The sequence below is a fragment of the Elgaria multicarinata genome, chromosome 17 (assembly GCF_023053635.1).
Source record: "Elgaria multicarinata webbii isolate HBS135686 ecotype San Diego chromosome 17, rElgMul1.1.pri, whole genome shotgun sequence".
Taxonomy (NCBI): Eukaryota; Metazoa; Chordata; class Lepidosauria; order Squamata; family Anguidae; genus Elgaria; species Elgaria multicarinata.
In genome coordinates, this window is record NC_086187.1 from 19,159,464 (window position 1) to 19,174,724 (window position 15,261).

The window sequence follows — 15,261 nt, forward strand, 5'->3', positions numbered from 1 at the left end:
TTTCCTTTCCTATGTGGGTGGAAATGGGTGTGTGTGATAGATATACGGGTGCAATCGAATAATATTCTGCTATTGTGTTACAGTACAGTCAATATGGGAGATTTTTCCATCAAGAAAGAAAGCCAACGTAAAGCCAAAGAAACGTCCGGAGGTTTCACATTCATTATTTTATACAGATAAAGGAAAAAACATAGGTATGTGTCCCAAGGATATGGGATTTTTTCTTTTCTTCCTAAACCAGCAAGGTTTTAAAACCTTTAATATGGTGAGTTACCCGTCTCCTCCTCTTCTCTGTCACTTCACGTAACTTTCTCTGGCAAATCCGCTTATGCAAGTTATCAGCACCGTTTCTCGTATGAGTTGAACTGGAAGAGAATTTAGTAGCATGCAGGGATGGGGGAGGAATTTCTTTGGTCTGAATTTTTATGCAAACTTAGATAGATTCCCACCTCCTGAACCAATAAGCAAACCGAAATAATGCAGTTCTCCACTTTAAAAATGCATAAATTATTTATTTATTTTATTTATTTACAATATTTATGTACTGCTCCCCACTGAAAATTCCAGAGCGGTGTACAAGGTAAAATAAAATAAAAACAGAATAAAACACTTTAAAATAGGTTTTAAAAGAAGCAAAATGTACAGTGAACCGTGGCTGGTCATTAAGGAAAAGCTTCCTGGAATAATGATGTTTTCAGGAGCTGCTGTAAGGAATACAAAGTTGGTGCCTGCCTGATCTCCAGGGGCAGGGAATTCCATAGGAGGGGGGTCTGTATTAGGGGTAAGTGCACACCAATATATGTAAATTAGTGGAAATTACACACTAAAACACATTAAATTAGAGGATATTGCTTAAGATCATCCACAGGGGTCCTTCTCCGTGAGCCCCTGCCAAAGGAAGTGAGGCAGGTGGCTACCAGGAGGAGGGCCTTCTCTGCTGTGGCACCCCGGCTGTGGAACAAGCTCCCCAGAGAGGTTCGCCTGGCGCCTACACTGTATTCCTTCCATCGCCAGCTGAAGACCTTTTTATTTTCTCAGTATTTTAACACCTAATTTAACTTAAATTAGAGCTTCAGCTATTGGGCAGAATAAAAATGTATTAAATAAATAAATAAATAAATTGTCAAATGCATGCCTTGAGGAAAAGTGTGCACAAAAATACGTATATTGGGGGGGGGGGGCGGGGAGAGCAGACTAATACATACATTAGGAAAGGTTGTGCATGAAGATGCATCTAAGTTTCCATGCAGGCTTTAAAAAAAAGTGTACCCTGATTTGGAACCTGGCTGAAATGTACTTACTGTTGGAAAAATGAGAAAGTGCATAAACCCGAAATTGACAATTTTGTCATCCCCTACATGCCGTCACAAGGAAGTGCTACTCAATAGGACGACAACAAGGGACGTCATCAAGACTGTAGGAAGAGCCGTGCAGGATCAGACCAAGGGTCCATCTTGCCCAGCGTTTCTGTCCATATATCAGCTGCCTCAAAAATGCTAGAAATCTGACCGTCCGCAAAATCTTTTGCTGCTTCTTTTCCTAGGTACGGTTTATAAAAAATATTCAAACCCCAAGTGTGTGAGGAAGTCGATTCCTTTGGTCGTTTTGCCTCACGAAGAAGAAATATGCTCCAGCAAAGAGGTATGATATTTTTTCATATTGCGCTGCCCAAATCGGAATTGTTTTTTTTAAAGCACTTCGTGTTTTCCTCGGCTACTGCACACACCAGGTACCGTTAACACCACACTCTGATGTCCTTCCCCCCCTCTCTCTCTCTCAAAATAAGTGGCTGAGCAAATTCAGCATAAAGAAATTGAAGTTAGAGTTACCCAGTCTTATCTTTGGACCTGAGTGCACGCATCAGAGGCACATGGTAGAATCTTTGGGCAAGAAAGTGTCGGCCAAGTACTGTGACATCTTCCCTAGCGTAGAAATGCAGGTAAGTCCCATGGTTTTGTGTCCTATATGGAGCATGACATGTTTTCCCAGCAATCTCTGCAAATTACCCAGACGTCTGCTTTGAGGGCTGAGACTTCCAAGGTGTCTTTTCATGCGTGGAATCAAATTCATATATTGGTCTCTCGGGGGCTGTAAAATAAGGAGCGGATAAGTGCTTGTAATGAAACACTGGATTTATTTTTAATTAATTTATATTTTGGGGGAAAGGAACAGCAGCCTTGGAAGGCTATGATTTGAGTGGAGGGAGGATAGGGGGTCTACAACTCATTCGCCCCCCCCCCCCCGATGGGCTTTAGTTAGACCTCTAAGGAGCTATTCAAGGTGCAGAACCCCCAAAAAAGCAGGTTCAGCACTTGGACAGGTACTCTAGAGGTCCAACTGGTTTTGTTTGAAACCCAGAATGGTTTCAAAACCTTAGATAGCTCCTTTAGAGGTCGGACTGGCTGTGTCTGAAATGATCTCTTCCAGTAGGCCTACCCAGTTGAATTTTAAGATGTCTGGCTGTCATTTTAATAATGTAATCATTTTATATGTTTTTAATCAGTTTTATGTATTTTATAGTATTTTTGTATTTTATGTTGTTCCCTGCCTTGATCCAGAGAGAGAGGTGGGTAAGAAAAAGATAAATAAGTTGTCATCATCATCATCATCATTATTAGAGCAAATTCTCCACCTTGGATGACTCCTTAGAGCTGTGGGAGGTTGTGACAGACCTAGAGCAGATTCAGCACCTTGGACAGCTTCCTTTAGAGGTCCGGCTGAAACCCAGAGCAGATTTGCACCTTGGGATAACTCCCTTAGAGTTCTGGCTGAAACCCAGAGCAGATTCACTCTCCCACTAAATTCAGAGCCTCCAGCCTCCATTGTTTGCTTCAATACCTACGAGAAGGGCCCTAAGCTTAGGAGCAGAGCGCATGGTTTTCATGTGAAAAGGTCCTAAGTTCAGTCCTGGACATTCTCCAGGCTCATTTGGGAGCTACTTATCAGTGGTCCCCAAGTTTGAGTTCTCAGGTGACATTAGACTACAATTCTCACCACTCCTGATAATTGACGATGGTCGTTGTGGATGATGGGATTTGTAGTCCAACATCATCTGGGGGGCCGAGACTGGGAAGCACTGGACGGACCAATGGTACGATTCGCTACAAGGCCATTTCCTGTGTATTTATTGGTTCCTTCTTTATTGCTTCGGACTGAACTCTAAAGAAACCATCATATAATATCTCCCAGCGGCCTCCATTCGGACAGAGCAGTTAATTGAATAGAGGAGAAAAAGCAGGAGACGTAGTCTGGTGCTATGAAGAGCGTGTATCTTTAATAAAGAATCTTTAAAAGCTCAACGTTTCGGATGTACAATCCTTCTTCAGGGGCTGGATTTAGATACATGGTGTTGTGATTCAAAAGGAAGAATGACCTTATGTGGCTCGGGTCCAGGTTATCTGAAAGACCGTATTCTCCCTTATGAGCCTGCCCGTGCTTTGAGATCTTCTGGAGAAGCCCTTCTTTCAGTCCCACCATCTTCACAGGCGCGCTTGGTGAGAACATGGGACAGGGCCTTCTCGGTGGCTGCTCCAGTGCTCTGGAACTCTCTTCCCGGGGAAGCTAGGCTGGATCCTTGCTGGGCTTTCGGAAGCAGGCTAAAACTTGTTTGTTCCAGCAGGCCTTTGGAGAATAATCTGGCCCTCCATCTATGTTAATGTCTTATCATTTTGATGTGTATTTTAAACTATGTTCCCCCCCACCACCAATGTATGTTTTAAACTTTGTAAGGCTGCCTTGAGGCCCAGCATTGGGCAAAAGGTGGGATACAAATAAATATTATAATAATAATAATAATAATAATAATAATAATAACAACGACAATAGTGATTAGAAAATTGTAGTCTTTTTCGGCGTTCCTGTTGAGAACTGCGTTTGCTCCAAACGTAATTCTCAACAGGAACACCGAGAAAGACTACGATTTTCTCCGGTTCCTGAAGAAGGATTGTACATCCGAAACGGTGAGTTTTTTAAGACTCTTCATTAAAGATACACGCTCTTCATAGCACCAGACTACGTCTCCCCGTTTTTCTCATCTTATTTGGTGCTTTTTCCCTCTCACCGCAGACCAGTTAATTGAATAGCCAGACAGCTCACCAAAAGTATTGTGTGTGTTTGTTTATTTATTTATTTATTACATTTTTATACCGCCGAATAGCCGAAGCTCTCTGGGCGGTTCACAAAAATCAAAACCATGGAAAGCATAAAAACGACCAACAATTTAAAAACACGAATACAAAATACAATATAAAAAGCACAACCAGGATTAAAACCACACAGCGAAAATTGATATAGGTTAAAATATAGAATTAAAACAGCAAAGTTTAAATTTAAGTTAAATTGAGTGTTAAAATGCTGAGAAAATAAAAAGGTCTTCAGCTGGCGATGGAAGGAGTACACTGTAGGCGCCAAGCAAACCTCTCTGGGGAGCTCATTCCACAGCCGGGGTGCCACAGCAGAGAAGGCCCTGCTCCTAGTAGCCACCTTTCACCTTTGTGTTCCAGGGCATTGTGAAACACCTGCACATTCAGCCCAAAGATCTGGACGAGTATATCGAGCAAACGGAGCGTGTGCTGCGGCGTTACGTTCAAAGACTGCAGTGGCTCCTTTCAGGTGTGTTTATCAGGCCTAAAACTGGGAAGTGGCACCATGCGTAGTATCCAACGTTAGTCCTACGTCGAGTAGACCCATTGTAATGAATGGGCCTGAAGCGAGTCGTGGCGAACTTAAGTCTCATTCCTTTCAGTGGGTCTGCTCTGTGTAGGAAATCACACTTACTTTCACAATTAAACGCCGCATATTCCCTGTTCTAAAAAAGAAAATGCTGAAAGTGCTGTGCTATAGAGGCAAAGTCACTGCATGGCATTCAGTGTTCACAATCTCATTTGATTTTCGTTTCAATAGGAAGCCGACGGTTCTTCGGTGTCATTTTGGAAGCTAAGGTTTGCATCCTAGTTGATACATCTGGGTCCATGGACCGTTCTTTAGAACAAGTCGCCAAAGAGCTGACCTCCCTGATCTGGGACCAGCTGAGGAAGAATAATACCAAGTAAGGAAATCGCAGGCCTGTTGGATTTCAAGGTGTTCCCCGTCCCATCAAAGTGGCCCCTGCCTGCACTGATACGTAAACCAGTCTAGCGTTACTTTCCCCAACAGTCTTCATTGGATTAAACTGTCAAAGTGAAGCAGTGGGTCGGCTTCTGTACATAGAACTGGAGGCGGGCGCCATCTTGCCCTTTGCTTCAGGCAGCGAAATGTCTTAGGCCTCCCATGAGTTAATGGCTACCCTACTAAGATGTGGCAGGAGAATCTTTAAGAGAGAAAAGGGGGAAAGGTTGCGTGTTTATTTGCAAGCGATTGTACAGATTGTTCAGCCAACGCAGGTGGGGATTTCTTAGCAGGTTAATGCTGAGGTAATCACCTACTCAGGCAACCCAGCCTGACCGTCTTTTTCTTAGCCCATTGCCTCCGAAATAAGGACAAACAAATCACGTAGCAAAGAGCTGTGCTACAGTGAATGGAGGTGAGTGACAAGCTGTCTTGATTTGGTTTTCCTTCCCAGGTTCAGCCTGATCAGCTTTGCAGAAGGTGTTGATGTGTGGCAAGAATGCCTTGTGGAGGCCACCAACGAAGCGTGCCATGATGCCGCACAGTGGTTGTCCATGTTTCGAGCTCATGGGAACACATCCATCCTCAAGGCTTTACAGGTTTGTTACATAGGATAGAACATTCTATGTGTACCAGGGCTACCACAAACTCCGGACCATGTGTGGAGAAGCCACTGTCACAGAGAGTAGGTGTCTTCCTGCAGAAAATCTTGGCTATCTATCTATCCATTCATCCATCCATCATTTCCACCTCTGTTCAAGTGGAATATTCAAGAACACCCTCCCCTAACTTAGTGCCCTCCAGGTGTTTTAGACTACAACTCCCAGCATTCCTGACCATTGGCCATGCTAACTGGGGCTGATGAGACTTGAAGTCCCAAACATCTGGAGAGCTTCAGGTTGGAGAAGGCTTGTTGAGCAGAATCTTCCTGGAAGGAAGTCTACCATATTATTATTATTATTATTATTATTATTATTATTATTATTATTATTATTAAAGGATTTGAGGGAGGGTGCAATGACAGTGGCTGAGCCACTTAGATATTAAGACTTGAGTCAAAACTAGCTCCAAAGCATCGTCAAAGTGTAAATTAAAACATTAAGGAAAAAAGGGCCATTTTACCTGTGGAATGGATTAATTTTACCACACTATTCTTCTATTGCATCGGTTGGTATTTAGGCTATCGTATTCTGCTTTTCAGAGAGCTTTCAGTCTTCAAGATGTAGAAGCTCTGTATGTTCTGACTGATGGAAAACCAGACACCAGCTGCAATTTGGTTCTCAAAGAAATCGAAATGCTTTTGAGGAAGCGAACAATAAAAATCCACACTATTTCATTTAATTGCTCAGACAGGTAGGTGTCACTTTGCTGAAAAAAGTTGACTTTTTCATTTATTTTAGATGACATATGAAATTGCCAATTTAGCAAGGTCTTGTCCATATTCACACACTTTTTTCCTCCCTGAAACACGGCATGTTACAATTAGGACTGAGCTCAAATGGTCTTGACATTTTTCAAAAGCACCATCATATTCTTGCTAATTTCCAAAGAACTTTTCGCAAAGTCCTTTTTCTTTCTTTTTTTTTACACAAAAATAAACATTAACAAGTGGTGTTGACTTGGTTCACATGTAATGACAAGCCAGAATATGGGTTGGGTATTGGGTATTGTTGCATGGTGGGTTGTTTTTCAATTGTGGGGTGTTTTTGGATCATATCATTACTTCCTGCACTATGGCTTAACTATGAGTTGTTAACCATGAACAACCCAGAGTTCACAACCCAACAACATACCATGGGATCTCTTTCTGGCTTGTTCATGGTGAACAAGCCATAGTTTAAACCATAGTGCAGGGTTTACATGTAACAACCCATGATTCAACAACAACCCATACTCAACCCATATTCTGGCTTGTCATTACATGTGAACCAGGCCAATGTCTATTGATAAAGGTTATAAAATACCCCACTCTCCCTAATCCCCTGACTCATTATTGGCAAACCGCAACGAGTTCAATTCAGATTGGAACCGGTGGTTATGAGTGGAAGCGGGTGACATTTCTTAGCAGCGATGCAACTGTATTCATGTAGTCAAGTTCATGCGTATTGAAACATCACATCCGGTCATATGCATCGAAATGGCTTCTTTAGAAGCAATGTGTTGAGAAAACAACATAAAAGACTCCCTTTTTTTTGGTCTTGAACAGCGGAGCAAATGACTTTCTCAAGAAACTGGCCTTCCAGACCGGTGGACGCTACCATCGGTGTCACGGGGATTTGGACGGACAGCTGGCAGCGCACCGGCTCCTATCAGAAGGTTTTAAAGATGAAGACGTACGTCCCGTTGGCTCAGTCTCTTGGGTGGCCTCCCATTTTCTTCAACGTTGGCTGGAGCCAAGCTGGTTTTCCCTTAGTTCTGATGTTGTTCCTGGAAGGTGTATGTAGTAGTAGGGGTGGGTGAACTCACCTGCGTCTGAGTCATTGGATACTTGTCCTGATGCCACGCCCCCTGCCCATCAGGCTGTGTGAGCTTTTTTGAGGCTTGGTGAGACCCAATGAGCACTCAGCAGCTGTCTGACCTCACTTCGGAAATTACGCATTTCCCCCCATTGCGTAAAGGGGGCCATTGACATATCGGGGAGAAATGTGTCATTTCCGGAGCCTGCATTGTGGTGCACAGTGGAAACTCTGGACGAGAGTTGAATGGCTGCTGAGCACTCATCAGGACTCGTGGGCGCTTGGAGCACGGGTCCGCGAACGCATTGCGGATGCCCGACTGGGTCTGGGGAATCTGTTGAACTCCCGGACTCAGTCGGACGCTGGCATCATCCCTATGTGCTTGTGTGTATGCAGCCTCCTAGTGGCCCTGGCTGATGGCAGAGGCCGGATTGTGTCATGGACAGGTGACTGGTGGCCCTCCAGATGTTTTGGCCTTGGGAGGTGCCAAGCTAGGCAGCTGCAGCAAGAGCCAACTCCAGGTTTCTGACGTACCTCCATGGACCCCCCTTCCTCAGCGAGCCTCCTTTCTCGCTACCATTGTCACCAGTCGCTCTTGTTCCTCCTCTTTCTCATCATGGCTACCACTTGCTTGCTTGGCAGGCGGAGAGCGAGTAGGCCCATGGCATCTGCCTCTGCTCCTCCCCACCACCACTATTTTCTGGGCCAGACGAGAGGCAGCTGAACAAGCAGGTTGCAAGGGCGAAGAGGAGCCAGTCCAAGGAGCTCTTTTCATGGCCATGCCCCTGCTGGGCCATGGACCCTCACCCAATGCCCATCCATGCCTACCCTTGACTCCAGCACTGGCTGTCGCCATCTTCATTTCCCCAGATAGATGACATCTATCCTGTTCCATAAGTTGCGTCCTTGATAAGTGCAGCATGAGAGGGAAGATTTGGGCTGGTGATTCAAATGCAAGTAAATCGCTGTAAGACAAAGCATGTACATTCTTGTCTTCCTGTGTTCAGGATCCAGTTTTCCCTTTGTTTGAAGGAGACGACCTAAAGAAACTTGCTGAAGAAGTAGCGAAAGCTAGGAGCTATTTAATGCAGGCCAAGTTCTTTAGGTGAGTGACAGCTGTCAGCTTTCAAGAATACTAAATTTCCCTGAATTCCGTACTGTAGCCAGTAATTCCCTGCTCATCTGGTTACAACATTGGTTACAACGTTGTGTAAGTGGGGCTGAGCCACGAGTGTTTTCCAAACAGGAGGGCAAAATGCACTTTACCAAGCAATGAGAACTGTTAAGGAAAGTAGCATGAACTCTGCCACCCACCTTTCCTAAAGAAAAAACCAAAGGGGATTTGCATTGTCAACGAATGCATGGGGAGAAATCGCATCATCCATGTGACGAGACGGAGCATAAAACCACTCAGCACTTGGCGTTAGTTGCCATGCAGTATGAGTAGGTCTATTCCTAAATACAGGAGAGCATTTTCATTAGCCAGACTTAATGTCCTTCCCTCCAAACTTCTGGAGGGCAGATTTAATAAAATTCCAGTGCTCAACAGAGGCTGCCCCTGCAACAATAGTGAAGTGGAAACTGTATCTCATGTTTTACTGTTTTGTAGATTTTATCTAGGGGCTAGAAACAATCTTCTAAACCCTATTTTACAATCTTATCTTGGTCACCCAACTGAATTCTTAACGTCTCTTTTACTTTGTAATATAGACAAATCAATCACTGAGCAAGTGGCCAAGTTTTTGAACTTGGCCATTTCTTTTAGATCTTCTATGATCTCCTGACTTTTAATAGTTAATGGTATGTTCAGTTTGCTTGTATGTAAAATTTTTATTTGCTGGAATGGTCTATTGACTGCAATAAACTGTTGTTGTTGTTGACAGCATGAGTAGGCGATGAAGAGGGAAAAGGCAGCAAAAAGGAGGCAAACTTCAGTGCTCAAAAAAAGAGAGACTGTTACTGCGCTCTATGCATTTCGTAGATTCTAAATACATAAAACCCCGTAAATTTGCTACTTGGTATACCAAAATCAAAACAGATCATAAAAGGGCTACTACTTATTTGCAAGAATTAACCATTTTCCCTGTTAGGCATGCTTTTACCCAGCTCAGATTTCAAATGATGCCCGCTGAGTATCTGGCTGGAAGATTTTCTAATAGACGTGTAAAAGAGCGCTTTTGCGTATGCAAAGCAGGACATATTGAAGATCTCATACATTATATCTTACACTGTCCATTATATAATTCGCCCAGGGCTAAATGTATTCTTCTTTCCAGACCACCTTGCAAGGCCAATCAGACAATTTTAAAATTAGATGGCTGTTGGCTGATGTGGGCAAATTCATCAGCTATAGGATAGCTTTGTTTGCACTAGCTGCAAGAAAAATAAGAGCAGGTTTTCTAAACCAGACCACTGTCAAATCCGAAGGGGCTGAAACGGAAGGAATGTTTTAAATCCTGATCATTTTGTTGTGTTCTTGCTCTATTGTATCAAATGTTTTTTTCTGTTTTATACCTGTGTGCTTTGTGTTTGTATTGTGATGGCCACTGGCTATAAACAATAAAAACTTGAGAGGGAAGGAACTTTAGAGATGTCTCTTTCTTCAGGATCAAGGAAATGAATGGCTATATACAGATCCTGGAAAAGGAGACATCTCCAAAACGATAAAATTCTCTTTTCTTGAGCACTATTTGCCTCATTTTTGCTGCCATGTAGAAGAAGTGGCAGGGTTCCCCAAAAAAATATTTCCATCCCATTTAACTATCCATACAGAGGACCCCGAATGTTTTTATCAGAAATGGAAAACAAATATTTATTTATTACATTTTATATCCCACTTTCCTCCAAGATGATCAAGATGGCAGACATGGTCCTTCACTGCTGCCACCATTTTATCCTCACAACAACCCTGTGAGATAGGCCAGACTGAAAGATAATGACTGGTCCTAGGTCACTCATGGCTGATTGGGTCTCCTTGGTCCTAGTTCAACGCTAGCTTGTTTAGTTGCTTCTTTATTCATTTAAAGTAATTTTGATTGGGCTCCTCAACCAAAGAAAAAAGGCCCTGCCCACAGACATACAATCTACAAAGACATGGCACAAAAGGAAGAAGGAATTGGTAGGGAAGAGGAAAAAATGGCACAATTCTGACCATCTTGGTGTGACATGAGAAAATCCTAATAATATTTTTTGCCTTATTTATTTTTCTTTCGCTAGATCGCTATTACAAAAAAAATCGAATCAAAAAGACCATTCCTCCTAATACATCTGCCTCCAGGTAGGGGTTTTGTTTTTTTGTTTTTTTAGATCTTCTGAAATGAAATGAAACTGCAATGGGAGAAGTTGTCAAGTTTACTCAGACGTTGGAGAGGATCAGAGATTCATCAGACATGCATGAATCTGCAAAGAGTTTCATTTAGTGCTGTTTATTCAGAGAGGCCTGAAGTGGCAAAAGATATTTGTCTTTGTGAGAACCGCCTTGCAATAGGTTTAGGCCAACCTGCATGAACTCAGACCAGACTTCAAACAGAAGATGCCACTAACGTTACACTCCAGATTAGGATGATGTAGAAAATTATGCTTTTACTGCTGGAAATGTTCTCAAATTCAGCTGGGGACTGTAAAAGACAATGGCACTCATCGACAACTCTGACCTAACTGAACTGTAATCTACATCCCTCTCTCCCTTTTCCCAAACTTTTACTTGGCTTCTCTGAAAGGGGCAGTAACATATCAACAGAGGCAAAATGTAAGACAGATCGTAATTTCTTTGCACGCCAGGGTCTCTAACAGAGCTCCTTCCATCACCTGCCCCCTGGTGCTTTTCACTGGGTGATGCTTGGGATTGATGTGGTCTCCTTCCGAGCTAAACGGACCACTTTCAGACTGAAAAACCAAAGCTGGGGGAGATTTGGAAGGTTATCACCCCATGGATGTTCAAGACCAGCTGCCTGCAATTAAAGAGTTAAGAGTGATCTGATGAAGAAACGAAACAGATATAACTATCTGGAGTAACTGTTACCTTACGCTGTTGTGTACATCTCTTGGACTGTTTCGCATTTCTTATTGTGTGTATGTGTGTGTGTGTTTTTGGTGGCCGAGAGAAGCATCCACCAGCGGGGTATGTCATCAACTGCCTTGAGCTCCTTGAAGGAATGTTTTGATACTAATGTAATAAATCGATAAATCAAATAATTAAAAATAAATGTTTTATTTATGTATTAATTAAAACATATAAAAAGTATATCAAGCCTAGAAAACAGATATAAATGCACACAGAGAGATGCTCTCCATCATTAAAATCTAGAATCAATATTTCAGTCAAACTGTCTGTTTTCTCACTGATCGTTAGTTGTTCTATGGAGTGGTTGTACTTAAGCGGATAAATGTTTTAGCCATTTAAAAGTTTGAATGTTTTAATTTCATAGAATCATAGTAGAGTTGGAAGGAGCCTTTAAGGCCATCGAGTCCAACCCCCTGCTCAATGTAGGAATCCACCTTAAAGCATACCTGACAGACGGCTGTCCAGCTGCCTCTTGAAGGCCTCTAATGTGGGAGAGCCCACAACCTCCCTAGGTAACTGGTTCCATTGTCGTACTGCTCTAACAGTCAGGAAGTTTTTCCTGACGTCCAGCCGGAATCTGGCTTCCTGTAACTTGAGCCCATTATTCCGTGTCCTGCACTCTGGGATGATCGAGAAGAGATCCTGGCCCTCCTCTGTGTGACAACCTTTCAAGTATTTGAAGAGTGCTATCATGTCTCCCCTCAATCTTCTTTTCTCCAGACTATGATTGTAAGTGTCTAAGAAATTATACAAACACATATTTATTTATTTAGAAGACTTTAAAACCTGCCTTTCAGGGAGCACTCCTCTCTCAAAGTGGCGTACAATATTAGTAGATGTGAATATACAAATTAAATACACACCCAACAGTCGCAGCACCAAATGCAGACCAAAATAAAAGTGCCTTTTGTATTTGTTTTTTTGAAGTCAGCAGTGATAAGGTCATACCTATCTCCCAGGGGAAGGGAGTTCTAAAAGTATGTCCCTAGTAACTGCTAGCCTAACAGCTCTTGCTGAGTAAGACAGATAGTTATAAAATATATAATTAATAGAAAACCTATATACACACACCTTTTTATTTTAGGTATTATAAATAATTCATTGAATGACATTGGCTGGATCAAAGTAAGGGGGTTATTTCCATTTCTGCAAGTTGTAGCAGCAACTAACAGTATTCATGACTAATAATAATTTTAATTATTAATAATTAACATTATAAATCTAATTGTTATTGATAATAAGTATTAGATGCATGATCCGACGATGGCAACTTCAAATTTTATAAAACATACCACATAAATATTGCAGAGATGTTATAATTGCTTTTCTGTTGAATGAGATTTCAATTGCAGGGGGGAAAATATGCTGCTAATATAATAATGATAATATTAGTAATACTAGACTTCATAATAACGATCATACATATCAAACGTTAATGTTAATAATAGTAATAAATGTTAATAAATAAAACAAGCGTTAATCATAATAAATGTTAATGTTTGTAGTAATAAATAAAATAAACAATAATACGTGTTAATAAATTAAATAATAATGCACGTTAATAATAATACTGATAATAAAAATATATAGTACTCATGAAGATGACCCTGAGTCCGAAAAGCCAAGTGAGCCCCGTCTCTCCGCGCAAGCCCTTTTCAAGGCGCTAGTGCTCTGTGAGGCCAGCAGGCACATAGACGACAATCCTATGCCACGCCTACTCAGAAGTAAAGCCTGTCGACTTCAATGCGACTTACTACCCGGGTAAGCGTGTATATATACAGGAGTGTAGCCTATAGCCTGCTTTGCCCCACCACCACCAACTTCCCTCCTCTCCCGGGAGGATGGGAGAACAGAATAATCTACCTGTGAGTGCGCCGCTTATCTGATATATACGGCCCGCCCCCGCCGCGCTCGCACCGGAGTACCGGCAAGCGGGCGTTGGGCTCCTCCGTGGCCGCCTGCCCGCGGGCTGTCCAGCCTGCGCCTTTTTCTGCCGCCTCCGCCACCCCCTCGAAATGGATGGCCTGAAGATGTGAGCTTGATGGGGGATCTGGGGGTTTGTTTGGGGTGGGTGGGTCTTCTGATCAAGCCGGGGGAAAGGGGTCCCCCTCCCCTCCCTCCCACGCCTCCCCCTCCCCAATTTGGAGTGGGTGGTGGGATCTTTTAACAGCACCCTAAAACAACCCCCCATCCCACCTACCCACCCCGGTGCTCTCCAGATATTTTGGGTTTCAACTCCCATCAGCCTCAGTCCGCATGGCCAATGGCTGGGGATTTGAGGAATTGTAGTCCTAAACATCTGGGTTAGGAAGGCTTTGCCCTAAGAGGATCTAGAACAGAGTAGTACTGTTAGAGCATCTCTTTCCAGTGCCTTCTTGGACTACGTGCCCAGCATCCCTGTAATGTAAGCCCAACTAGCTTGCCTTTGGGTACCCCTTTCTTGTGGTCTTTTCGTTGTCACAAAAACAACGCCAAAGTGGGGATTTGGGCACACCTTGCCTAAAGGCACTGTGTCACCATCACAACTGCTTTGCAGTTTGGCTAAAAAGCAAAGGTGTCAGCTGCAAGAAGAGGTTCAGATTTATTTCAGCATCTGAAGCAGGGAAGACACCTGAGGACACCTTTCACAAGTATATGTGGCAGTTTACCTGTTTGTTTGATTAGCCTAGTTCGTTGCTAAATGGCAGCCTAAAGGAAATCAAACGGAGCAATCCCTCCATGATGGCCTACTCAGAAGTAAGTCCCACTGAGTTCAAAGGCGCTTATTCCCAAGTAAATGTGAATAGAATTTCAGCTTGAATTCATCCACTAAATATTTTTATCCACTAACAACGATAAATGGTGAAGAATCCCAGAAATTAGGGAGGCTGAATGGAGTTACTGCAGTGGGAAAACAGTGAGGAAATGTTTTTTCCCAACACATTTTATCTTGGGGGAGCAAAAAGCAAATATTGCTTCTTAATGCCCTCCAAACTCTCTGTTAAACTGGACTAGAGGTTACATTGCTGGGTTACGTTCAGGTAGGCTTTTAAGTATTCAGCGTTACTCTTACCTCTCTTCCAAAATAAGTGCTAAACTGAGCAGGTGAGTGGTTGGTTGGATGAATAAGATATAAATAAACATTTCTTCCCCTGTCTACCTATGGCTGCAATCCTGCATCTATTTACCTGGGACTAAGCCCCATGAACTCAATAGGATTGTGTATAGGATTGTGCTGTAAATAAATTACAAACAGATACGATTTCTGTATTTAAAGTGTCTCTACAGCATCCACCAGATGTGACAGAGAACAACTCAGAGCAAGATAGCGCAGGTCTTTCCATTTACATGATGTGAGGGCTGAAAAAAGAGAGAGAGAGAGAGAGAAATGTATGAAAAGGATGAAAAACAAAGCGTGGGTGCCATGCAAAAATAAACAGAATTAAATGCATCCAACATTTAAATGCAGTTAAATTGGCCTTTGTGTTTTATTTTATTAAATTAACCCTCCTTTCAATGGGCACTGTTCTCTCAAGGCAATTTGCAAGACACATACCATTTAAAATGCAATCATTTAATGTCAACATTTGAAATATTCTGCTGAATATGATTGTGTAATCACAATAAATCTTGAAAGAAGCAGTCCCTGGAACCAAA

General features: G+C 42.6%; 1 protein-coding gene across 1 annotated transcript in view; it reads left to right on the top strand.

The window, feature by feature from the left end:
- VWA3A (von Willebrand factor A domain containing 3A) overlaps window positions 1–15,261 on the top strand; it is a 37,959-nt gene that overhangs the window by 21,518 nt on the left and 1,180 nt on the right. The window contains exons 23-32 of the mRNA XM_063143044.1: window positions 84–194; window positions 1,544–1,641; window positions 1,787–1,939; window positions 4,503–4,611; window positions 4,903–5,047; window positions 5,561–5,705; window positions 6,308–6,459; window positions 7,313–7,439; window positions 8,570–8,667; window positions 10,779–10,839. Of these exons, the coding sequence (XP_062999114.1) occupies window positions 84–194; window positions 1,544–1,641; window positions 1,787–1,939; window positions 4,503–4,611; window positions 4,903–5,047; window positions 5,561–5,705; window positions 6,308–6,459; window positions 7,313–7,439; window positions 8,570–8,667; window positions 10,779–10,824 (1,184 nt within the window). The 3' untranslated portion in view covers window positions 10,825–10,839. The remainder of the gene's footprint in view (window positions 1–83; window positions 195–1,543; window positions 1,642–1,786; window positions 1,940–4,502; window positions 4,612–4,902; window positions 5,048–5,560; window positions 5,706–6,307; window positions 6,460–7,312; window positions 7,440–8,569; window positions 8,668–10,778; window positions 10,840–15,261) is intronic.